Below are 26,136 nucleotides of genomic sequence, written 5' to 3'. Positions count from 1 at the left end.
GGATATGTGGTCGGAAGCTCATTTCAGGGTCAAATATGACACCAAGGTTGCAAACAGTGTGGTTCAGCCTCAGACAGATGTTAGGGAGAGGGATGGAGTCAGTGGCTAGGGAACGGAGTTTGTGGCGGGGACCGAAAACAATGGCTTCGGTCTTCCCAATATTTAATTGGATAAAATTTCTGCTCATCCCGAACTGTATGTTGGACAAGCAGTCTGACAATTTAGAGACCGCGGAGGGGTCGAGAGAAGAGGTAGTGAGGTAGAGCTGGGTGTCGTCAGCATACATGTGGAAGCTGATGCTGTTTTCGGAAGAAACCATTTTTCTTCACAGCATTCAGTTATTCCCACAGGTAACACCACGAAGCATGCCACTCCAGAATCTGATCATCAACATCACAGAACACAGATAGATTCAATCAAGTCAAGTACAGTCAGAATATTTGTTTTCTCTTCTTCTTAGGCAGTCCCTCGGAACTGAGGATGACTTGCTTCCACATGAAAAATGAGTTCTCAGGTGACTGATGAGTCCAATGCGGGACCTACAGTCTCTGTCACAGGTGGGGCAGACGGTGGTTGAAGGGGCGGGTGGGTGGGGTGCTTGGGTTGACGTGCGCCCCTTGCGCTTGGCTTCCGCTTGCTCCGGGCGAAGAGACTCGAGGTGTTCGGCGCCTTCCTGGATGCTTCTCCTCCACTTTGTGCAGTCTTGGGCCAGGGATTCCCAGGTGTCGATGGGGATGTTACACTTTTTCAAGGAGGCTTTGAGGGTGTCCTTGAAGCGTTTCCTCTGCCCACCTGGGGCTCTCTTGCCGTGCCGGAGCGCCGAATAGAGCGTTTGTTTTGGGAGTCTTGTACCGGGCATGCGGACAATATGACAATATTTGTTTTACAACAAAACTGCCTACATGATACATGCTGACCAATACAAATGAGAGGTGGCAAAACCCCTCAGAGATAAAGAAAAGACTTGCATTTATATACTGACTTTCACGACCACCGGACGTCCCAAATGAAGTAATTTTGAAGTGTCATCACTGTCGTAATGTAGGAAACGCGGCAGCCAATTTGCGCTCAGCAAGCTCCCACAAGCAGCAATGTGATAACGACCGGATCATCTGTTTTCTGGTGATGTTGACTGAGGGATAAATATTGGCCCTGGGACACCGGGGAGAACTCCCGCCCTGCTCTTCTTCGAAATAGTGGCCGCGGGATCTTTCACGTCCAGCTGAGAGAGCAGACGGGGCCTCGGTTTTAACGTCTTGTCCGAAAGACGGCACCCTCCGACAGCGTGGCGCTGGGAGATTTATTTTTGCGCTCGAGTCTCTGGAGTGGGACTTGGAACCCGCAATCTTCATGACGCGGAGGCGAGCCACTGGGCTGACACTGAGGAATGAATATAAACTCAAGGCAAAAACTTACTTTCCAGTCACAGTATATGATGCAGAGGAAGATCCCAGGAAAGAACTTGAGTGCAATTAAATATTTATAGATATATATAAATAAATACACACCCTATTGACTCTGATCTATTAATACTATACAGCACATAGTTAACACTGCCCAGCCCGATTGCTAGATGACTGACTGAGGCCTGGAATTTCTGGGTGTTTTTTACCCCCCACCTCACACACCAGCTTCTGTCAGGTCGCTGCTCGCTTACCGTCGGACTCGGCCCGGACGAGCAGAGACATTCCCTTCAGACGCTCCACATAGCTGGACGAGACGTGCCCGGTGCCGCGATCGTCCCACTGCCGGTCCTCGTTGAGCGTGTAAACCTTCACCCGCCTCCGGGTGTCCGCCATGGCCGCGGCGGCGCAGGCTCGGGAGGGAGAGGAGGAGGAGGAAGCAAATGGAGAGCAAGTGATCTCCCCCCGCTCCCAAAAAAAACAAATAATAAAAAAGAAAATAAATCGCAGGCGGGGCGGGGGGTGGCTCACACAGCGCTCATCCTCCCAAGGCCTAGGCCCAAGCCGCGGGCCCCCGTAAAGAGGGGGCCGGGACAAAGCTCTTCCCCCGTCCCGTCAACACCGCTTCCTCACACCCCAGCCGGTTATTGTTTTAAATCTTCATCGCCGCTCCTGGTTTTGTATTTGTGTGTGTCTTCCCCCCCCTCCTCACTCGCTCGCTCCCTCCCCCCCGAGGCCGGGCTCCGTGTGTGGGTGATGAGTGTCTCCGAGCCGCGCTGCCTCCTCTCCCAGCCTCCCCCCGCTTGGCCCGCTCAGCCAGCAGCCGCCGCCATCTTGCCAACCCAACCCGGCACGGCAGCACGGGGTCTCCCGGCGCCGCGCCGCACGGGCCGCCCTCCCTCCCGCCCAAACCCGCCTCCCACGCGGCCGGCCGGCGCCATCGAGAGAAGGGCAGTGAGAGAGAGGCCATCGAGAGAAGGGCAGTGAGTGAAGGGCCTTGAGAGAGAGGTCAGTGAGAGAGAGGTCAGTGAGAGAGAGAGCGACCAGGAAAAGCTTGCGGTGCAGACGGCATACTAAGCGAGATGATTAAACACACGGACGATAAAATGAAACTAGCTATCCTAAAACTCTTCAACTTGGTTCTGAGTGTCGGTTACTTCCCTGATATCTGGAACAAAGGACTCATAACGCCCATATACAAAAGTGGGGACAAAGTTGACCCAAATAACTATCGAGACATCTGTGTAAACAGTAACCTGGGGAAGGTATTCTGTAGTATCATAAACAAAAGACTTATAAACTTCCTTGAGGAGCACAATGTCTTGAGTAAAAGCCAAATTGGATTCCTACCAAACTATAGAACATCAGATCATACCTTCACCCTACAGACCCTAATTGACAAACATGTTCATCAAAACAAAAGCAAAATTTTTGCCTGCTTTATAGATTTCCAGAAGGCTTTCGATTCCATCTGGCACGACGGTCTATTCCTGATACTTATCGAAAGTGGTGTAGGGGGAAAAACATATGATGTAATTAAATCAATGTATACAAACAATAAATGTGCAGTTAAAATTGGAGACAAACAAACAAAATACTTCCCACAGGGGCGTGGTGTGACGCAGGGCTCGCCCATCTCACCGACACTCTTTAATATTTACATAAATGAATTGACAAAACTACTTGAACAATCTACAGCACCCGGCCTCACCCTATATGAATCCAAGGTTAAATTCCTCCTCCATGCAGATGACCTGGTTCTGCTGTCACCAACTAAGGAGGGTCTACAGCAGAACCTGGATCTGCTGGAGTCGTTCTGTCAGACCTGGGCCCTGACAATAAACCCCCAAAAAACCAAAGTCCTTGTGTTCCAGCAAAGATCCAGACATCAGGGACCCAAAATAAATTTCACACTAGGAACAACTAAAATTGAACAAACCACTAACTACACATACTTGGGCTTAAAAATCAGTTCTACGGGAAATTTTCATCTGGCTGTGAATGAACTGAAAGAGAAAGCAAGAAGGGCTTTCTATGCCATTAAAAAATCAATCCAAATAGAAATCCCAATTAGCATTTGGCTCAAAATTTTTAAATCAGTAATTGAACCAATTGCACTCTATGGCAGTGAGGTGTGGGGACCGCTAACACAAGAAGAATTTGCAAAATGGGACAAACACCCAATTGAGATCCTACATGCAGAATTCTGTAAAAGTATCCTCCGGACTCAAAGGAAAACCGTAAACAATGCATGCAGGGCAGAACTAGGCCAATATCCATTAATAATCACTATCCAAAAAAGAGCCACCAAATTTTGGAAACACCTAAAAATGAGCAACCCCCACTGCCATCATTACGAAGCCCTGAAATGCCAAGAGAGGACAATAAAGAAGAATACCCTCAGTCAACTGGTCCTGGGACTCAGTGAAGTAACTACTAACACTACTAACAATAACCAGCCCCAGGACAGTGACAGCGTAACACAAAGAATTCGACCCAACACAATCGTCACTAAGCAAAAGGAAAAATATCTGTCATATTGGGCAGAAACAAAAACCCAAAACAAACTCAATTGCTACTTGGCCCTAAACAGACAATACAACATGGCTGATTACCTGACCATGGTAAAGGATAGCAAACTGAGAAAAACCTTGACCATGTACAGACTTAGTGAACATAGCCTGGCCATCGAAAAAGGTAGACACAGGCAGACCCGGCTACCAAGAGAGGACGGGATATGCTCTCACTGCAGTCAGGGAGTTGTGGAGCCAGAGATGCACTTCCTCACAGCTTGTAGAAAATATCAGGGTATAAGGGAGAATTTCTACCCAAAATTCACAAAAATATGCCCGGAATTCAAAATTTTGAATGAGGACCAAAAACTCCCATACCTACTAGGGGAAGAGAGAAATTGTGTAACCTTAGCGGCACACTATGTTACAGCTTGCCATAAACAGAGGGACAACCAGTAAACCTAAGAAAAGAGTATATACAAATTATATGAATGTATATTTATACACTCAGGGATATATCTGTTTATACACTGTATGGATAGATCTGTGTTTATGTGTTCAACCATAAATGTTTTTTGATGCTTTGGCAACATAAGACGTACCTTGTCATCATGCCAATAAAGCGATTTGAATTGAATTGAATTGAATTGAGAGGTCAGTGACAGAGAGGTCAGTGAGAGAGAGGTCAGTGAGAGAGGTCAGTGGGAGAGAGGTCAGTGAGAGAGAGGTCAGTGAGTGAGAGGTCAGTGAGAGAGGTCAGTGAGAGAGAGGTCAGTGAGAGAAGGTCAGTGAGAGAGAGGTCAGTGAGTGAGAGGTCAGTGAGAGAGTGGTCAGTGAGAGAGAGGTCAGTGAGAGAGAGGTCAGTGAGAGAGGTCAGCGAGAGAGAGGTCAGTGAGAGAAGGTCAGTGAGAGAGAGGTCAGTGAGAAAGAGGTCAGTGAGAGAGAGGTCAGTGAGAGAGGTCAGTGAGAGAGAGGTCAGTGAGAGAGAGGTCAGTGAGAGAGAGGTCAGTGAGAGAGGTCAGTGAGAGAGGGGTCAGTGAGAGAGAGGTCAGTGAGAGAGAGGTCAGTGAGAGAGAGGTCAGTGAGAGAGAGATCAGCGAGAGAGGTCAATGAGAGAGAGGTCAGTGAGAGAAAGGTCAGTGAGAGAGAGGTCAGTGAGAGAGAGGTCAGTGAGAGAGAGGCCAGTGAGAGAGAGGTCAGTGAGAGAGAGGCCAGTGAGAGAGAGGTCAGTGAGAGAGAGGTCAGTGAGAGAGAGGCCAGTGAGAGAGAGGTCAGTGAGAGAGAGGTCAGTGAGAGAGAGGTCAGTGAGAGGGAGGGCAGTGAGAGAGAGGTCAGTGAGAGAGAGGTCAGTGAGAGAGAGGTCAGTGAGAGAGAGGTCAGTGAGGGAGAGGTCAGTGAGAGAGAGGTCAGTGAGAGAAGGCCAGTGAGAGAGAGGTCAGTGAGAGAGAGGTCAGTGAGAGAGAGGTCAGTGAGAGGGAGGGCAGTGAGAGAGAGGTCAGTGAGAGAGAGGTCAGTGAGAGAGAGGTCAGTGAGAGAGAGGTCAGTGAGGGAGAGGTCAGTGAGAGAGAGGTCAGTGAGAGAAGGTCAGTGAGAGAGAGGTCAGTGAGCGAGAGGTCAGTGAGAGAGGTCAGTGAGGGAGAGGTCAGTGAGAGAGGTCAGTGAGAGAGAGGTCAGTGAGAGAGAGGTCAATGAGAGAGAGGTCAGTGAGAGAGAGATGTAAGAAGTCACACAACACCAGGTTATAGTCCAACAGCTTTATTTGAAATCACAAGCTTTCGGAGCGCTGCTCCTTCTTCAGGTGAAGTGGAGAAATGCATAAAGACACAGCTTATATAGTCAGAGAATCATGTCAGATGTTTACAGGTAACCTTTCCAACTGCCATTTATCACACCTCGGCAGAGAGATAATCACAGCAGTCAAAGGTGTGAATGGTGTCCAAACAGGTCAGTCAGGGAAACATTACATCAAAGAACAATGAGGTGGGGTCACAAGGGGTCAAATATTGCAGATGCTGGGGTCTGTATGAAAAACAAAAAAACAGACAAAAAACATTTTTTTTGGCTGGAAATCACAGCAGGTCCGGCCGCATCTGTGTAGAGAGAACAAGCCAGACATGCCAGATCATCAACACAGATACCATCATCACACGTGAGGACACCACCCACCAGGTACATGGTACATACTCATGTGACTCGGCCAACGTTGTCTACCTCATACGTTGCAGGAAAGGATGCCCCGGAGCATGGTACATCGGCGAGACCATGCAGACACTGCGACAACGGATGAACGGACACCGCGCAACAATCACCAGGCAGGAGTGTTCCCTCCCAGTCGGGGAACACTTCAGCAGTCAAGGACATTCAGCCTCCGATCTTCGGGTAAGCATTCTCCAAGGTGGCCTTCGAGACACACGACAACGCAAAATCGTCGAGCAGAAACTGATAGCCAAGTTCCGCACCCATGAGGACGGCCTCAACCGAGATCGTGGGTTCATGTCACGCTACATGTAACCCCACCTGATGCAGGGTCATCCAGACTCGAGTCGACATTGGCTTGTTCTCTCTACACAGATGCGGCCGGACCTGCTGTGATTTCCAGCCAAAAAAAATGTTTTTTGTCTGTTTTTTTGTTTTTCATACAGACCCCAGCATCTGCAATATTTGACCCCTTGTGACCCCACCTCATTGTTCTTTGATGTAATGTTTCCCTGACTGACCTGTTTGGACACCATTCACACCTTTGACTGCTGTGATTATCTCTCTGCCGAGGTGTGATAAATGGCAGTTGGAAAGGTTACCTGTAAACATCTGACATGATTCTCTGACTATATAAGCTGTGTCTTTATGCATTTCTCCACTTCACCTGAAGAAGGAGCAGCGCTCCGAAAGCTTGTGATTTCAAATAAAGCTGTTGGACTATAACCTGGTGTTGTGTGACTTCTTACATTTGTCCACCCCAGTCCAACTCCGGCATCTCCACATAGTGAGAGAGAGGTCAGTGAGAGAGGGTCAGTGAGAGAGAGGTCAGTGAGAGAGAGGTCAGTGAGAGAGGGGCAGTGAGTGAGAGGTCAGTGAGAGAAGGTCAGTGAGAGAGAGGTCAGTGAGAGAGAGGTCAGTGAGAGAGGCAGTGAGAGAGGGGCAGTGAGTGAGAGGTCAGTGAGAGAAGGTCAGTGAGATACCACTGAGAGAAAGTCAGTGAACGACCATCAAGAGAAGAAAGAAAAAAGAAAGACTTACATTTATATAGCGCCTTTCACGACCATCGGATGTCTCAAAGCACTTTACAATTAATGAAGTACTTTTGATTGGTTGAGGGATAAATATTTGCCAGGGCACCGGGGATAACTCCCCCGCTCTTCATTGAAATAGTGCCATGGGATCTTTTACATCCACCTGAGAGAGCAGACAGGACCTTGTTTTAACGTCTCATCCAAAAGATGGCACCTCCGACACGGCGGCGCTCCCTCAGCACTGCACTGGAGTGTCAGCTTAGCTTTATGTGCTCAAGTACCTGGAGTGGGACCAGCGAGAGAAGGACATTGAGAGACCATCGAGAGAAGTTCAGTGAAAGGCCAGTGAGACAAGGTCAGTGAGTGGCCATCGAGTGAACGTCAGTGAGTGACCATCAAGAGAATGTCAATGAATGGCCATCGAGGGAAGGTGAGTGAGTGTGTGACCATTGAGAGAAGGTCAGTGAGTGTGTGGCCATTGAGAGAAGCTCAGTGAGAGACCAGCAAGACAAGGTCAGTGAATGACCATCGAGAGAAAGTCAGTGAGTGACCATCAAGAGAAGTTTAATGAGTGGTCATCAAGAGAAGGTCATTGAGTGACCACAAAGAGAAGGTCTGTGAGAGACCATTGAGAGAAGGTCAGTGAGTGAGTGGCCATCGAGAGAAGGTCAGTGAGTGGCCATCAAGAGAAGGTCAGTGAGTGACCATCGAGAGAAGGTCAATGAGTGACCATCAAGAGAATGTCACTGAGTGGCCATCAAGGGAAGGTCAGTTCATGACCATCGAGAGAAGGTCAGTGAGTGGCCAACGGGTGAAGGTCAGTAAGTGACCATCAAGAGAAGATCAGTGAGTGACCATCGATAGAAGGGCAGTGAGTGACTGAACTTTGAGAGGTTAGTGAGTGACCATCGAGAGAAGGTCAGTCAGTGACCATCGAGCAAAGGTCAGTGAGTGGCCATCGAATGAAGGTCAATGAGTGGCCATCGAGAGTAGATCAGTGAGTGAGTGACCACCAAGAGAAGGTCAGTGAGTGACTGAACTTTGAGAGGTCAGTGAGTGACCATCAAGTGAATGTCACTGAGTGGCCATCAAGAGAAGGTCAGTGAGTGGCCAACGAGTGAAGGTCAGTGAGTGACCATCAAGAGAATGTCACTGAGTGGCCATCAAGAGAAGGTCAGTGAGTGGCCAACGAGTGAAGGTCAGTGAGTGGCCAACGAGTGAAGGTCAGTGAGTGACCATCGAGAGAATATCAGTGAGCGACCATCGAGAGAAGATTAGTGAGTGACCATCGAGAGAAGGTCAGTGAGTGTGTGGCCATTGAGAGTAGCTCAGTGAGAGACCAGATAGACAAGGTCAGTGAATGTCCATCAAGAGAATGTCAGTGAATGATCAGTGAGTGAAGGTCAGTGAGGCACCATCTAGAGAAGGTCAGTGAGTGAATGACCATCGAGAGAAAGTCAGTGAGTAGCTGTCGAGAGAAGGTCAGTGAGTGGCCATCGAGAGAAGGTCAGTGAGTGGCCATCGAGAGAAGGTCAGTGAGTGAGTGACCATCGAGAGAAGGTCTGTGAAATACCAGCGAGAGAGAAGTTCAGTGAGTGGCCATCGAGAGTAGGTCAGTGAGTGGCCATCGAGTGAAGGTCAGTGAGAGACCAGTGAGACAAGGTCAGTGAGTGACCATCAAGTGAAGGTCAGTGAGTAGCCATCAAGTGAATGTCAGTGAGTGGCAATCGAGAGAATGTCAGTCAGAGAACAACGAGAGTAAGTCAGTGAATGACCATCGAGAGAAGGTCAGTGAGTGAATGGCCATTGAGAAGATCAGTGAGTGGCCATCAAGAGAAGATCAGTGAGTGGCCAACGAGAGAAGATCAGTGAGTGGGCATCGAGTGAAGGTCAGTGAGTGGCCATCGAGAGAATATCACTGAGTGACCATCAAGAGAAGGTCAATGAATGGCCATCGAGGGAAGGTCAGTGAGTGGGTGATCATTGAGAGAAGGTCAGTGAGTGTGTGGCAATTGAGAGAAGCTCAGTGAGAAACCAGCAAGACAAGGTCAGTGAGTGAGTGACCATCAGGAGAAAGTCAGTGATTGACCATCGAGAGAAGGTCAGTGAGTGACCATCGAGAGAAAGTCAGTGACAATCAAGAGAAGATCAATGAGTGGCCATCGAGAGAAGGTCAGTGAGTGGCCATCAAGAGAAGATCAGTGAGTGGCCAACGAGAGAAGATCAGTGAGTGGGCATCGAGTGAAGGTCAGTGAGTGGCCATCGAGAGAATATCACTGAGTGACCATCAAGAGAAGGTCAATGAATGGCCATCGAGGGAAGGTCAGTGAGTGGGTGATCATTGAGAGAAGGTCAGTGAGTGTGTGGCAATTGAGAGAAGCTCAGTGAGAAACCAGCAAGACAAGGTCAGTGAGTGAGTGACCATCAGGAGAAAGTCAGTGATTGACCATCGAGAGAAGGTCAGTGAGTGACCATCGAGAGAAAGTCAGTGACAATCAAGAGAAGATCAATGAGTGGCCATCGAGAGAAGGTCAGTGAGTGACCATCAAGAGAAAGTCAGTGAATGACCATCGAGAGAAGGTCAGTGAGTGACCATCAAGTGAAGGTCAGTGAGTAGCCATCGAAAGAAGATTAGTGAGTGGCCATTGTGAGAAGGTCAGTGAGTGACCATCAAGCAAAGGTCAGTGAGTGAGTGGCCATTGAAAGCAGGTCAGTGAGTGACCATCGAGAGAAGGTCAGTGAGTGAGTGGCCATTGAGAGAATGTCAGTGAGTGGCCATCGAGTAATGGTCAGTGAGTGAATGGCCATTAAAAATAGGTCAGTGAGTGGCCATCGAGAGAAGGTCAGTGAAAGACCAGCGAGAGAAAAGGTCAGCAAGTGGCCATCGAGAGAAGGTCAGTGAAAGACCAGCGAGAGAGAAGATCAGCGAGTGGCCATCGAGAGAAGGTCAGTGAAAAACCAATGAGACAGAAGGTCAGCGAGTGGCCATCAAGGGAAGGTCAGTGAGTGACCATCGAGAGAAGATCAGTGAGTGAGTGGCCATTGAGAGAAGGTCAGTGAGTGGCCATTGAGAGAAGATCAGTGAATGAATGACCATTGAGAGAAGGTCAGTGAAAGACCAGCGAGAGAGAAGGTCAGTGAGTGACCATCGCGAGAAGGTCAGTGTGTGACCATCGAGAGAAGGTCAGTGAGAGACCATCGAGATAAGGTCAGTGAGAGACCATCGAGAGAAGGTCAGTGAGAGACCAGTGAGAGAAGGGCAGTGAGAGACCAGCGAGAGTAGGTCAGTGAGAGACCATTGAGTTAAGGTCAGTGAGAGACCACTAAGTTAAGGTCAGTGAGAGACCAGCGAGAGTAGGTCAGTGAGAGACCATCGAGTTAAGGTCAGTGAGAGACCACCAAGTTAAGGTCAGTGAGAGACCATCGAGAGAAGGTCAATGAGAGACCATCGAGAGAAGATCAGTGGGAGAGCATTGAGAGAAGATCAGTGGGAGACCATCGAGTTAAGGTCAGTGAGGGACCATCGAGAGAAGGTCAATGACTGGCCAACGGGTGAAGGTCAGTGAGTGACCATCAATAGAAGGGCAGTGAATGGCCATCGAGTGATGGTCAGTGAGGTACCATCAAGCGAGAAGGCCAGTGACTGACCATTAAGAGAAGGTCAGTGAAAGACCAGCGAGAGAGGTCAGTGAGTGGCCATCAAGGGAAGGTCACTGAGTGGCCCTTGAGAGATCAGTGAGTGAGTGACCATCGAGAGAAGGTCAGTGAGTGACTGAACTTTGAGAGGTCTGTGTGTGACCATCGAGAGAAGGTCAGTGAGAGACCATCGACATAAAGTCCCTGAGAGACCATCGACATAAGGTCAGTGAGAGACCATCGAGAGAAGGTCAGTGAGAGACCATCGAGAGAAGATCAGTGGGAGAGCATTGAGAGTCGATCAGTGGGAGACCATCGAGTTAAGGTCAGTGAGAGACCATCGAGTTAAGGTCAGTGAGGGATCATCGAGAGAAGGTCAATGAGTGGCCAACAGGTGAAGGTCAGTGAGTGACCATCAAGAGAAGGTCAGTGAGTGACCATCAATAGAAGGGCAGTGAGTGACTGAACTTTGAGAGGTCAGTAAATGACCATCACGAGAAGGTCAGTTAGTGACCATCGGGAGAAGGTCAGTGAGTGACTGAACTTTGAGAGGTCAGTGAGTGACCATCGAGAGAAGGTCAGTTAGTGACCATCGAGCAAAGGTCAGTGAGTGGCCATCGAGTGAAGGTCAATGAGTGGCCATTGAGTGAAGGTCAGTGAGTGAATGGCCATTGAGAGTAGGTCGGTGAGTGGCCATCGAGAGAAGGTCAGTGAAAGACCAGCGAGAGAGAAGGTCAGTGAGTGACCATCGAGAGAAGGTCAGTGAGTGACTGAACTTTGAGAGGTCAGTGTGTGACTATCGAGCAATCAGTGAGTGAGTGGCCATCGAGAGAAGGTCAGTGAGTGACTGAACTTTGAGAGGTCAGTGTGCGACCATCGAGACAAGGTCAGTGAGAGACCATCAAGATAAGGTCAGTGAGAGACCATCGAGTTAAGGTCAGTGAGAGACCATCGAGTTAAGGTCAGTGAGAGACCACCGAGTTAAGGTCAGTGAGAGACCATCGAGAGAAGGTCACTGAGTGGCCATCAAGAGAAGGTCAGTTCGTGACCATCGAGAGAAGGTCAATGAGTGGCCAACGAGTGAAGGTCAGTGTGTGACCATCGAGAGAAGGTCAGTGAAAGACCATCGAGAGAAAGTAGTGAGAGACCATTGAGAGAAGGTCAGTGAGACACCAGCGAGAGTAGGTCAGTGAGAGACCATCGAGTTAAGGTCAGTGAGAGACCATCGAGAGAATGTCAGTGAGAGACCAGCGAGAGTAGGTCAGTGAGAGACCATCAAGAGAAGATCAGCGAGAGACCATCGAGAGAAGGTCAGTGAGAGAACATCGAGAGAAGATCAGTGAGAGAAGGTCAGTGAGAGACCATCAAGAGAAGATCAGTGAGAGAAGGGCAGTGAGAGACCAGCGAGAATAGGTCAGTGAGAGACCATCGAGTTAAGGTCAATGAGAGACCATCGAGGGAATGTCAGTGAGAGACCATCGAGAGAATGTCAGTGAAAGATTGTATCGATTTGTATGTGGGTTCAATGACGACACATTCATGAAAGAGATGTCTTTTTATCTAAAGTATGTTCAACTCAGTTAACAGCATTACAGGAGACACCATCTTAGAGATCCATCTAAAATGAAACTAAAACTAAACTCTGCCTCTGTCACATGCCCTCTGCTGGTCAGGCATAAATAATCAAGCAGGCAAATATGCTGGTAAGGCATCACAATCAAACAGGCAAATACCATCACTATTTGCTGATATCATTACATCTCCCTTTCTTAAAACAAAAGTATTTTACTTTTATCTAACAACATGTTTTCTTTGTATTACTCTGCATTTTAACTGTAACACTTAATGAACTTACATTATCATTATCATGATCAAGGTTTTTTAACCTTGTTTTGTGTGTTCACATGAAATATGTAAATACCTAGAACTTGAAGAAAGAATAAGATAACATTACTTCCTTCTATAACAAGAGTCCTTAAATTTGCTCAATGAGTCTCTCAGGAGGCTTCACGTGTCTTGAGGATTTTCTGATTGATTGTCCTTGAATCTGAGTTGTTGCCTCAGATGATGATTTCTCAGCTGTGTGATCAGGTTGTTCAACAGTATCAGTCTTTTGACCTGCTGTGTGATCAGGTTGTTCAACAGTATCAGTCTTTTGACTTGCTGTGGCTGGTCCCATGAGAAGATCTCGACGATTTCTTCACAGAACAGCACCCTCATCTGTCTGAATGGTGTATGATCTTGGTTGAACTTCACTCAGGACAGTTCCCTTCTGAGTCCATATGTTTGTTTTGTCTTTGAACCTTACTTAGTCACCAGTGTGGAGTTCAGGTAGGTTTTGTGTTCCTCTGTCATAGTAGTACTTTTGCTTTTCTTTCTGTTGTTCTTTGAACTTCCTCACTTTCTCCCCCTCTTTTGTTTTCAGGAGGTTCTCCGGTATGGGTAGGTTTGACCTTAGCAGACGTCCCATAAGGAGTTGGGCTGGTGACATACCACACTCGAGCGGCATTGTGCGGTATACAAGCATGCTCTGGTAGAAGTCAGTTCCACTGTCTTTTGCCTTGTACATCAGTCTTTTCACTGTCTGGACCGATTTTTCCACTAGTCCATTGGACTGTGGAAAGTGAGGACTTGACGTTGTGTGGACAAAGTCCCACTCTTTGGCAAAGTGTCGGAAACTTGCATTGTAAAACTGGGGTCCGTTGTCTGTGAAGACCTCGCTTGCCACGCCATGTCTGGAGAATATGGCTTTCATACATCTTATCACAGCATCTGCAGTGGTGGTGTACAGTCTACAAACCTCTGGATACAGGGAGTAATAGTCTGTGACTACAAGATAGTCCTTCCCTTGACATACGAATAGGTCAGCGCCTACCTTCTGGTAAGGTCTGTCTGGCGCTGGGTGTGGCTTTAGTGGTTCTACAGGATTGCTTGCTCGATATTTCAGGCATATTGTGCAGTTTGACACCTCATTTGTCACATCTTGGTTGATTCGTGGCCAGTACATCACCTCTTGTGCTCTTTTCTTACATTTTTCGATTCCCAGATGTCCTCCATGGATCCTTTTTAGCATCTCTTTTCTCAGACTCTTTCGGGTAACTATTTTACTTCCTTTGTAGATGATGTCTTCGACCACTGATAGTTCCGCCCTGCAGTTCCAGTACTCTGCCACGTCAGGTGAGCAGTCTTGCTTCATGTTGGGCCATCCATCCAAGATGCTTTTTCTCAGTCGTCTCAGTGTTTCATCTTTGTTTGTCTCAGTCTTTATGAGCTCCATTTTTGCATTTGCTATGGGCAGTGCACTTGTGATCATGTCCACGTAGGCGTTCACTTTTTCATCCATTTTGGTGTTTGCGGGCTCACTTGGGTCAACAGCTCTGGACAACTTGTCTGCTGTATACATCAGCTTACCCGGTGTGTACGCAACATTCAGTGTATAGCGTTGCAGCCTGATCATCATTCTTTGTATTCTAAGCGGACAGCTATTTAGTGGCTTTTGGAACAATGCAATCAAGGGCTTATGGTCAGTCTCTACACTGATTGCTTGTCCTGCCACAAACTGGTGAAATCTTTCACAGGCGTATGTGATGCTGAGCAGCTCCTTTTCTATTTGAGCATATCGCGTCTCCGCGTCTGTCATTGAGCGCGATGCATATGCAATAGGTTGCCAGTAGTCATATTTTTGCAGAAGAACGGCACCGAGCCCACTCTGTGATGCATCTGATGATATCTTGATGGGTCTCGCTGGGTCATAAAACCTCAGAACTGGTTCCTCTGTGAGCAGTTTCTTTAGATCGCTCCATGACTTCTCATGCTCATGATTCCATTCCCATTCTATGTTCTTTTCAGTTAGTCTTCTCAGTGGCGCCATCTTTTCTGAGAGGTTGGATATGAATTTACCCATGTAGTTGATCATTCCATTAAACCTCTGCACGTCCTTTTTGCATTGTGGCTTTGGCATATTCTCAATGGCGGACACCTTTCTGGGATCTGGTCTGATGCCCTCACCGCTAAGGATATCTCCCACGAATGTCAGTTCTGTCACCCCGAGCTGGCATTTCTCTCTATTCAGCTTCAGGTTTGTTTTCCTTGTTGCTTCCAGCACTTTTTTCAGTCTCTCGTCATGCTCAGTTCTCGTGGTTCCCCATACTATGATGTCATCCATTGATGTATCAACTCCCTCCAGGTGCTCATAGATCATATGGATAGTTTTGTGATACACTTCAGGAGCTGAGACAATGCCAAATGGTAACCTTAGGAATCTGTATCTGCCAAATGGACTGTTGAACGTGCACAGTCTTGAACTTGCCTCGTCCAATTTCATCTGCCAAAATCCTGATGATACATCTAACTTGCTGAAATACTTTGCATTTGCAAACTGTGACATGATTTCCTCACGTGTAGGAAGCTTGAAGTGCTCTCTCTTTATTGCTCTGTTTAGATCTCTTGGATCCAGGCAAATTCTGAGCTTTCCATTCTTTTTGTTCACAACGACGAGGGAACTCACCCACTCAGTTGGCTCATCTGTCTTCTGAATCACGTTCAGGCTTTCCATCCTGTCCAACTCTGCCTTCAGTTGCTTTTGAAGAGCAAACGGAACTTTTCTGCATGGATGTATGACCGTTGGCATACTTTTATCTACTCTGATCGTGTGTTCTCCTGGAAGGCAGCCTAGACCCTGAAATAGGTCATTGTACTCTTTCATGAGTTCATCATAGACTGTCTCTCCTTCGCTTTCATCTACTGCATGGACCTTGCTTTGTTGCGCTTGGTTCTTGCAGCAACGGGCATAATGGTTGTTTTTGTTGCAACTATTGCATGTCTTACCATATGCTGGACACTTTTTTGGTGTATGCTGTGTACCGCATCGACTACATGACTTTCGATTGCCCCTTTCATTTTTGTTCGCTGGCCACGCCTCTTTTTTCACATTGGCGCTCTTTTTGTTAAACGGTTTGTGTCCGTTCTTTCTCACTGCATCCACGTTGCAGCTACTGTCACTGAACAGCTCCTTTGCCTGCAACTTCACAGTCTCTGTAGCCCTACACAGTGCTATGGCTTTTCCCAGGTCTAGATCTTGCTCTCTTAGCAGTCTTTCCCTTAGACCATTATCTGGAATACCACACGCCAGTCTGTCTTTTATCAGCGAGTCTGTCAGTCCCCCAAATTCACATGTGTTGCTTCGGTTTCTCAGTTCAGTCACATACTGATCAATAGTCTCTCCCGTTTTCTGTACACATGTGAAAAATCTGTGCCTCTCAAACGTCACGTTACGTTTAGGTATACAGTAGGCCTCAAACTTCCATTATTTTATCCAACTTCATTTTGTCTCCATCAGCAGCGAATGTGAAGTTATTATACACCTCCAGTGCTTCATCACCCACGACATGTAAGAACACTGACGATTTCATTTTATCACTTTTCTCGTCAGCTCCGATTGCCGCTAAATACAACTCCAAACGTTGTTTGAACCTCCTCCAATTTTCAGCCACATTACCTGTCAACTGAAGCTTCGCCGGTGGGAGTAAACCTTCCATTTTTTCACTTCGTTAGCTATTCTTCAAAGGTAAGTAACGATGTTCTCTTTTGGCTTGCTAATATGTGGAGAGCTGATTTAACTTCAGATTTTTCCTCTTCATCTCTTTCAATCACTTCTGACACCATGTATCGATTTGTATGTGGGTTCAATGACGACACATTCATGAAAGAGATGTCTTTTTATCTAAAGTATGTTCAACTCAGTTAACAGCATTACAGGAGACACCATCTTAGAGATCCATCTAAAACAAAACTAAAACTAAACTCTGCCTCTGTCACATGCCCTCTGCTGGTCAGGCATAAATAATCAAGCAGGCAAATATGCTGGTAAGGCATCATAATCAAACAGGCAAATACCATCACTATTTGCTGATATCATTACAAAGACCAGCGAGAGTAGGTCAGTGAGGGACCATCGAGAGAAGATCAGTGAGAGACCATCGAGAGAAGGTCAGTGAGAGACCATCAAGTGAAGATCAGTGGGAGACCATCGAGTGAAGGTCAGTGGGAGACCATCGAGTTAAAGTCAGTGAGAGACCATCGAGGTAAGGTCAGTGAGAGACCATCGAGAGAAGGTCAGTGAGAGACCCCTGAGAGAAGGTTAATGAGTGACCATCGAGAGAATGTCACTGAGTGGCCATCAAGATAAGGTCAGTTCGTGACCATCAAGAGAAGGTCAATGAGTGGCCAACGATGAAGGTCAGTGAGTGACCATCAAGAGAAGATCAGTGAGTGACCATCGATAGAAGGGCAGTGAGTGACTGAACTTCAAGAGGTCAGTAAGTGACCATCAAGAGAAGGTCGGTTAGAGACCACTGAGCGAAGGTCAGTGAGTGACCATTGGGAAAAGGTCAGTGAATGACTGAACTTTGAGAGGTCAGTGAGTGACCATCGAGAGAAGGTCAGTTAGTGACCATCAAGCAAAGGTCAGTGAGAGGTCAATGAGTGGCCATCGAGAGAATGTCACTGAGTGGCCATCAAGAGAAGGTCAGTTCATGACCATCGAGAGAAGGTCAATGAGTGGCCAACGGGTAAAGGTCAGTGAGTGACCATCAAGAGAAGATCAGTGAGTGACCATCAATAGAAGGGCAGTGAGTGACTGAACTTGGAGAGGTCAGTAAAAGACCATCGAGAGAAGGTCAGTTAGTGACCATCAAGCGAAGGTCAGTGAGTGGCCATTGGGAGAAGGTCAGTGTGTGACTGAACTTTGAGAGGTCAGTGAGTGACCATCGAGAGAAGGTCAGTTAGTGACCATCGAGCAAAGGTCAGTGAGTGGCCATCGAGTGAAGGTCAATGAGTGGCCATTGAGTGAAGGTCAGTGAGTGAGTGACCACCGAGAGAAGGTCAGTGAGTGGCTGAACTTCGAGAGGTCAGTGTGTGACCATCGAGAGAAAGTCAGTGAGTGACCATCAAGAGAAGGTCAGTGAGTGGCCAATGAGTGAAGGTCAGTGAGTGACCATCGAGAAAAGATCAGTGAATGACCATCGAGAGAGAAGGTCAGTGAGTGACCATCAAGAGAATGTCACTGAGTGACCATCGAGAGAAGGTCAGTGAGAGACCATCAAGAGAAGGTCAGTGAGCGACCATCGAGAGAAGATCAGTGAGCGACCATCGAGAGAAGGTCAATGAGTGTGTGGCCATTGAGAGAAGGTCAGTGAGAGACCAGCGAGACAAGGTCAGTGAGTGAGTGACCATCGGGAGAAAGTCAGTGAGAGACCATCAAGAGAAGATCAGTGAGCGACCATCGAGAGAAGGTCAATGAGTGTGTGGCCATTGAGAGAAGGTCAGTGAGAGACCAGCGAGACAAGGTCAGTGAGTGAGTGACCATCAGGAGAAAGTCAGTGAGAGACCATCAAGAGAAGGTCAGTGAGCGACCATCGAGAGAAGATCAGTGACCGACCATCGAGAGAAGGTCAGTGAGTGTGTGGCCATTGAGAGAAGCTCAGTGAGAGACCAGATAGACAAGGTCAGTGAATGTCCTTCAAGAGAAAGTCAGTGAATGATCAGTGAGTGAAGGTCAATGAGTGGCCATCGAGAGAAAGTCAGTGAATGACAATTGAGAGAAGGTCAGTGAGTGGCTATGGAGAGGTCAGTGAGTGAATGACCATCGACTTAAAGTCAGTGAGAGACCATCGAGTTAAGGTCAGTGAGAGACCGTCGAGAGAAGGTCAGTGAGAGACCCTTGAGAGAAGGTCTATGAGTGACCATCGAGAGAATGTCACTGAGTGGCCATCAAGAGAAGGTCAGTTCATGACCATCAAGAGAAGGTCAGTGAGTGACCATCGAGAGAAGGTCAGTGAGTGACCATCAAGAGAAGATCAGTGAGTGACCATCGATAGAAGGGCAATGCGTGACTGAACTTCAAGAGGTCAGTAAGTGACCATCAAGAGAAGGTCGGTTAGTGACCATCGAGCGAAGGTCAGTGAGTGACCATCGGGAAAAGGTCAGTGAATGACTGAACTTTGAGAGGTCAGTGAGTGACCATCGAGAGAAGGTCGGTTAGTGACCATCAGGCAAAGGTCAGTGGGTGGCCATCGAGTGAAGGTCAATGAGTGGCCATCGAGAGAAGATCAGTGAGTGAGTGACCATCGAGAGAAGGTCAGTGAGTGGCCACCGAGAGAAGGTCAGTCAATGACCATCGAGAGAAGGTCAGTGAATGACCATCAAGAGAAAGTCAGTGAGAGACCATCAAGAGATGGTCAGTGAGTGGCCTTCGAAGAAGGTCAGTGAGTGGCCACCGAGAGAAGGTCAGTGAGTGACTGACCATTGCGAGAAGGTCAGTGAAAGACCATCGAGAGAGAAGGTCAGTGAGTGGTTATCGAGAGAATGTCAATCAGAGAACAACGAGAGATGGTCCGTGACTGACCACTGAGAGAAGGTCAGTGAGAAACCAGCGAGACAAGGCCAGTGAGTGAGTGACCATCAGGAGAAAGTCAGTGAGTGACCATCGAAAGAATGTCAGTGAGTGGCCTTCGTGAGAAGGTCAGTGAGTGACCATCAAGTGAAGGTCAGTGAGTGGCCATCGAGAGAAGGTGAGTGAGTGACCATCGAGAGAAGGTGACTGAGTGACAATCGAGAGGTCAGTGAGTGACCATCGAGAGAAGGTCAGTGAGTGAGTGAGGGCACATGCAATTGGGGGTAATATACTAGCATGGATTGAGAATTGGTTAATAGACAGAAAACAAAGAGTAGGGATAAACGGGTATTTTTCAGGATGGCAGGCTGTGACTAGTGGTGTACCGCAAGGATCGGTGCTTGGGCCCCAGCTATTCACAATCTATATCAATGATTTGGATGAGGGGACTAAATGTAACATTTCCAAATTTGCTGATGATACAAAGCTAGGTGGCAGTGTCAGTTGTGAAGACGATGTGAAGAGGCTTCAAGGGGATCTCGACAGGCTCAGTGACTTGGTGTGAACATGGCAGATGGAATATAATGTGGATAAATGTGAAGTTATCCACTTTGGTAGAAAAAACAGAAAGGCAGAGTATTTCCTAAATGGTGAAAGATTGGGGAATGCAGATGCTCAAAGGGACCTGGGTGTCCTTGTACATGAGTCACTGAAAGTGAATGTGCAGGTGCAGCAAGCTATTAGGAAGGCAAATGGTATGCTGGCCTTCATTACAAGAGGATTGGGGTACAGGAGTGAAGAAGTCTTATCCAATTATATAGGGCCTTGGTGAGACCACACCTGGAGTACTGTGTACAATTTTGGTCTCCTTACCTAAGGAAGGATATACTTGCCATAGAGAGAGTGCAACGAAGGTTCACGAGATTGATTGCTGGGATGGCAGGACTGTCGTATGAGAAGAGATTGAGTAAACTAGGCCTGTATTCTCTTGAATTCAGAAGAATGAGAGGGGATCTCATTGAAGTATACAAAATGATTACAGGGCTTGATAGGGTGGATGCTGGGAGAATGTTTCCCTTGGCTGGGGAATCTAGAACCAGGGGCCACAGCCTCAGGATAAAGGGTAGGCCATTCAGGACTGAGATGAGAAGAAATTTCTTCACACAGAGGGTGGTGAATCTTTGGAATTCTCTACCCCAGAGGGCTGTGGAGGCTCAGTCATTGGGTATATTCAAAACAGAAGTCGATAGATTTCTGACTGGTAAGGGCATCAAGGGATATGGCGATAGGGCCGGTGAATGGAGTTGAGGCAGAAGATCAGCCATGATCTCATTGAATGGCGGAGCAGGCTTGAAGGGCCGAATGGCCTACTCCTGCTCCTATTTCTTATGTTCTTATGAGTGGCCATCGAGAGAAGGTCAGTGAGTGGCCATCGAGAAAAGTTCAGTGAGTGACCATCGAAAGAGAAGGTCAGGGAGAGACCAGCGAGACAAGGTCAGTGAATGACCATCGAGAGAAGGTCAATGAGTGACCATTGAGAGAAGGTCAGTTTGTGACCATCGCGAGAGAAGGTCAGCGATAGAAGGTCAGTGAGTGGCCATCAAGAGAAGGTCAGTGAGAGACCATCAAGAGATGGTCACTGAGTGGCCATCAAGAGGTCAGTGAGTGGCCATCGAGAGAAGGTCAGCGAGTGAGTGACCATCGAGAGAAGGTCAGTGAAATACCAGCGAGAGAGAAGGTCAGTGAGTGGCCATCAAGAGTAGATCAGTGAGTGGCCATCGAGAGAGAAGGTCAGTGACTGACCATCGAGAGAAGGTCAGTGAGAGACTAGCGAGACAAGGTTAGTGAGTGACCATTGAGAGAATGTCAGTCAGCGAATGAGAGTAAGTCAGTGAATGACCATCGAGAGAAGGTCAGTGAGTGAGTGGCCATTGAGAGAAGGTCAGTGAGTGGCCATCAAGAGAAGATCAAGAGTGGCCATCGAGTGAATGTCAGTGAGTGGCTATCGAGAGAAGATCAATGAGTGGCCATCGAGAGAATGTCACTGAGTGACCATAAAGAGGTCAATGAGTGGCCATCAAGGGAAGGTCAGTGAGTGGGTGACCATCGAGAGAAGGTCAGTGAGTGGCCATCGAGGGAAGGTCAGAGAGTGGGTGACCATCTGGAGAAGGTCAGTGAGTGACTGACCATCGAGAGAAGGTCAGAGCCCGACCATCGAGAAAAGACAGTGAGTGACCATCGAGAGACTGTCAGTGAGTGGCTATCGAGAGAAGGTCAGTCAGTGAGTGACCATTTATATCTCTCTATACTGAGGGGTCAGTCAGTGAGTGGCCAATTATCTAAATATATACCGAGGGGTCAGTGCCTGAACATTTATATATCTATATACCACGAGCCTTGTGCGTCCATTTATGTATTTGTAATGTATTACATACTGAAGGCTTGGGCATAGCCTACTTGTTTATATATAGCTGTATATACTAAGGGGCTAATCATTGAACATATATATAATGTTATGTTAAATGTGTGTAGAAACTTGGTTAGACCACCTTTAGAGTACAGTGTACACTTCTGGTCCCCATATTACAAAAAGAATGTAAAGGCTCTGGGGAAGATTTACATGGTTGGTACCAGAACTGAGAAGTTCTAACTATCAGAAAAGTCTCAACAGACTGGGGCTCTTTCTCTACAGAAGAGAAGGCTGAGGGGTGACCAATAAAGGTCTATACAATTATGAAGGGGTTTGATAGGGTAGATGTAGAGAAAATATTTCTGCTTGTGGGGAATATAAAATTAGGGGTCATAAATATAAGCGAGTCACCAATAAATCCAATCGGGAATTCAGGAGAAACTTCTTTACCCAGAGAGAGTGGTGAGAATGTGGAACTCGCGACCACAGGGAGTGGTTGAGGCGAATCGCAGAGATGCATTTAAGGGGAAGCTAGATAAGTACATATGGGAGAAAGGAGCAGAAGGTTGTATTGATACAGTTAGTTGGAGTAATGTGAGAGGAGGCTCGAGTGGAGCATAAACACCGACATAGACCAGTTGGGCCGAATGGCCTGTTTCTGTGCTGTAAATTCTGTATAGTTATATACTGAGGGTTTAATCAGTTACCATTAACACATATATATCTAATATATACTTAGGAAGTTAGTCAGTGACCATTTATATATAACACTAAGGGGGAAAAATTCAGTATCGCCCCATTTGGGGCGCCATTATCGGCCGTGCGCAAAGTTTAGCGCCTGGCGCTAATTATCGCCTCCGACGGCAAACTTGGCTTTTATCGCCCCTGGAGGTGATTGGAGCACTAAATCAGGCGCTTCACACCTGTCTTAAGGCGCAAAGGTCGAGGAGCGAGGCGCTACCTCAGAGCGCTGGCGAAGCTCATGCAATGTCAGTCAGCAATGGAACACAGACACACTGGCGCCGGCCAGTTCTTAAAGGGGAGTTCTGACGAAAGGTCATCGACCTGAAATGTTACCTCTGTTTCTCTCTTCACAGATGCTGCTTGACCTGCTGAGTTTCTCCTGCATTTTCTGTTTTTATCTTAAAGGGGAGGGTTGATTTTGCTCTCCATCCACATCCTGCTCATTGCAGCCTTGAATCTCGGCCTGGAGAGACCTGTACATCAAATCTGCTGGAAAGAACAATGGAGAGGACCAGGGGAACAGCTCAGAGTGCAGCCCCCACAGTCTCTTCTAAATCGATACAAGGAAGGGCAAATCAAAATGAATCTGCAAAGTGCTGCTCAGTACCCAAAACTCCTTCACACAGCGTTGAATCTCTCCAGAAGTCTCTCTCTCTCTCTCAGAATGCGTGGTGCAAAAATGTCACCAACAAAAAAAGGCAGGAAGCGGTCGCCTTTAAATAGCGCTCCCCAAGTCCCTTCCTGACTGCAAAACGTTCCCCTCAACCTGTCATTGCTAGCGGCAGGCAGTAAGGCAGGGGGCGCCACTCAATATCCGGTCCGGGGCGCTACCAGGGCATTGCGCACTCGACTGACGTCACGATCTGCCAGCGCAGGAGATCGTGGCGGTAGTGTTTAGCGCTGCCACAAAATGTCTAGTTAATTTCGCGAGCGGCGCAAACATCGGCGCGCCCGGGCGCTAGTTGCTTTGCGCCCCATTAGCGCCCTCTTAAGGCGCTAACGGGAGGCGCAAACCAACTGAATTTTCCCCCCTAAATATATATAAATGGTCACTGACTAAACACACACACACACACAAATGGCCTTAACATAGTAAAATGTCCCAAGGCACTTTACCGGAGGGTAATCAGACAAATATTTACATCAGACCAAAGAAGGACATATTAGGACAGGTGACCAGAAGCTTGGTCAAAGAGGTAGGTTTTAAGGAGCGTCAAAAGAAGAGGGAGGTGCTTCAGCAGCACCACCGGTGCAAAGGTGTAATTACAGAGGGACAAGTTTAAATAGGCAGTTCTTATTGTCCCGGATTTTGCAGTCAGCGGTGAAGTAATGGCGCTGTCCTCTGACCTCGAAGAAAGCCGCCCTCAAAGATCTAGCAATCTCTGGCGTCGATTTCACCTTTCCCAACGTTAATTTGATTCTGCCGCCAATCTAGAGGATCTCCAGCGTCCAGCAACAGTGATGTCATCAAACTGGCTAAGCATGCCATTCACATTGAAAAATTCTCACAGACAGCAAACCAGGAAATAAAATGAACTGATTTTTCTTCACTTTTTAATCTATTTACAGAGAGCAAAATAAAGATTGGGACATACACATGGGGATTAAGATAGAAACTGAAATATCATAAACAAACTTAAAAAAAAGTATATTAAAAACCATGGAATTTTTATCACAATGGAAAAATATGACATTCCACAAATAAAAAAGTAGTTTTTCAGGGCCAGAACGGTTGTTTAGCAGTAATTATGACTCAGTACGCCATTAAAAGCCCAGTTACACCTCATCCACCTGCGGTACCAGTGAACATAGCCCCAATTCTCCTTTCAACATTTGTCCAACACCTTACCTTCCCTCTGTTACTGACCATCACAGCGTCCTCTTGGGCACAGTGCTGAAATAAAAGCCACCACAAAACAAACTTTCCAATCCAACTTTATCCATATATGCATCCAATATTACATCAAAAAATCAACTAATCACCCTTGTGCACTCCCTTAGTGACTGTCTTGTGTGTGCCTTTGCCTAGCCTAGTGCTCTTACGCAGTGCTACCCCAGTGGCTGCAGCATGGCTGGTAAGGCTGCTGGCTTTCAGTGGGGGATACTGCAGATGGCCTTGCAGGACGACCTCGAGGAGCTGGTGGCTGGGAGTGTGAAATCGAGTGATGGTATTTCTTCTTCTTCACTCTCCTCTCCCTCTTGTTGACCCACTGGCTGGGCAGGCTGGATTTCTTGGGTGTCGGAAATGAGGAAGGCACAAGGGTAGGATTGTGGTGAGGGGTGGGGGTAAAGTTTACACTATGTGCAGCTTGTAAATCAGAAGGTATTGTGGGATGAGGGGGAAGTGGGATGTCAGAAGGAGGATAACAAATGAGGATACCGGCATCTTGTATTCTTTCAGCCCTGCCGCTGGCCAAGGGCTCAGCCATGCTCCTGCCAAGAATGGCCAGCACTGTCTCCTCCAAGGAGGTGAGGTGAAGCTAGGAATGTGAGGTGTGCCTCGTGTTTAGTAGAGATTGTTGGTAGGTGAGTGATGGGGTGTGGTGCAGTTGGTAGGAGACGGCTTTGGAAGATGCATTCACTGACTTTGACCATGAGGTCATGAAACTTCTTTGGGCGCTGGAGCCAGATCCTGGGGGCGACACTGCTGGCAGTGACGGCCTCGGCAATCTGGTCCCACATCCTTTCTGGAGGGCCTCCTGGCCCCCTGTGGGTAGAGGACCTCTCTTCCAATGTTGACCTCCTACACAAAGCTCCGAGACCTTGGGTACCCTTTCCCTGGCCTGTTGAGCCATTTGTGTCACTGGTCTTATCTCACTCCACTTATGATCAGGAGTATACCGTTAATATCTGGTATATGGTAGCATGGCTTCAGATCATAACAATGAAAACCCCTTTGCAAGGTGGTGAAATTTGCAGATGATATCAAACTGCAAGGGCGGTGGATTCGGCAGATGGCAACTCAGAAATCATAGAATCAGTTTCAAGTTCCCCTCCAAGTCACACACCATCCTGACTTGGAAGTATATCGCCGATCCTTCAACGTCGCTGGGTCAAAATCCTGGAACTCCCCATCAGCGCTGTGGGAGTACCTTCACCACACGGACTGCAGCTGTTCAAGGCGACGGCTCACCAGCACCTTCTCAAGGGCAATTAGGGATGGGCAATAAATGCTGGCTTTGCCAGCGACGCCCACATCCCATAAAAACAAATTTAAAAAAAAGTTGGATTAAATATGAAAGTGAGCAGATGGAATTTAATGCAAACAAGTACTGCACTTCTGAAGGGAAAAAACCCCAAGCGACACACATACACCATGAATGATGTTGAAATAGCCAAGGACAACATTGTATGAAACTTGGTAGAGTTGACGCTGAACATGTCCGCCCAATGCAGAGCAGCAATAAACAGGAGTGTTATTAGACAATAATTGACACCGAGCCACATAAGGAGATAGTAGGACAGGTGACCAAAAGCTTGGTCAAAGAGGCAGGTTTTGAGGAGTATCTTAAAGCGTCTTGATACAAAGATTGGTCACAGTATGAATTGTCTATTCAGATGCTGACTGACCTTTTATTTCCAGCATTTTCTGTTATCGATAGTAATACGCAGGCCCCGAAATTCCTGGGGCCAGGAGGGCATACTGGCATCCAAGAGGACGAATTTGGGGCGTAACGCGGATCTGCTAGTAGTCGGCGTCTTTTTTTTTCTCGACCCCTCAAAATCCTTGTACTTTTGGAGGGCGGGTCCATAATACACCTGTCCACAAATATTATATTGTAATTGAAATGAGGGAAATGTACTGTAT

At 47.4% G+C, this 26,136-nt stretch overlaps 1 protein-coding gene across 5 annotated transcripts in view; it reads right to left on the bottom strand.

Annotated features, from left to right (window-relative positions):
- LOC147109043 (serine/threonine-protein phosphatase 4 regulatory subunit 3A) overlaps positions 1-2,122 on the bottom strand; it is a 144,968-nt gene extending 142,846 nt beyond the window's left edge. For 2 of the 5 annotated variants that reach the window (XM_086002604.1, XM_086002607.1), the window contains exon 1: positions 1,658-2,122. In XM_086002604.1, coding sequence (XP_085858730.1) covers positions 1,658-1,799 — 142 coding nt within the window. In that variant the 5' untranslated portion in view covers positions 1,800-2,122. The remainder of the gene's footprint in view (positions 1-1,657) is intronic. The other 3 variants (XM_086002603.1, XM_086002606.1, XM_086002605.1) reach the window with 2 other exon arrangements.
- Positions 2,123-26,136: the final 24,014 nt, after the last annotated feature.

This window comes from Somniosus microcephalus, chromosome 12 (genome assembly GCF_052327205.1).
Source record: "Somniosus microcephalus isolate GS21.2 chromosome 12, FLI_Smic_1.0, whole genome shotgun sequence".
Classification (NCBI taxonomy): domain Eukaryota; kingdom Metazoa; phylum Chordata; class Chondrichthyes; order Squaliformes; family Somniosidae; genus Somniosus; species Somniosus microcephalus.
The sequence above is the reverse complement of the archived record's forward strand: the minus strand, read 5'-3'. Positions and strand labels throughout refer to the sequence as shown.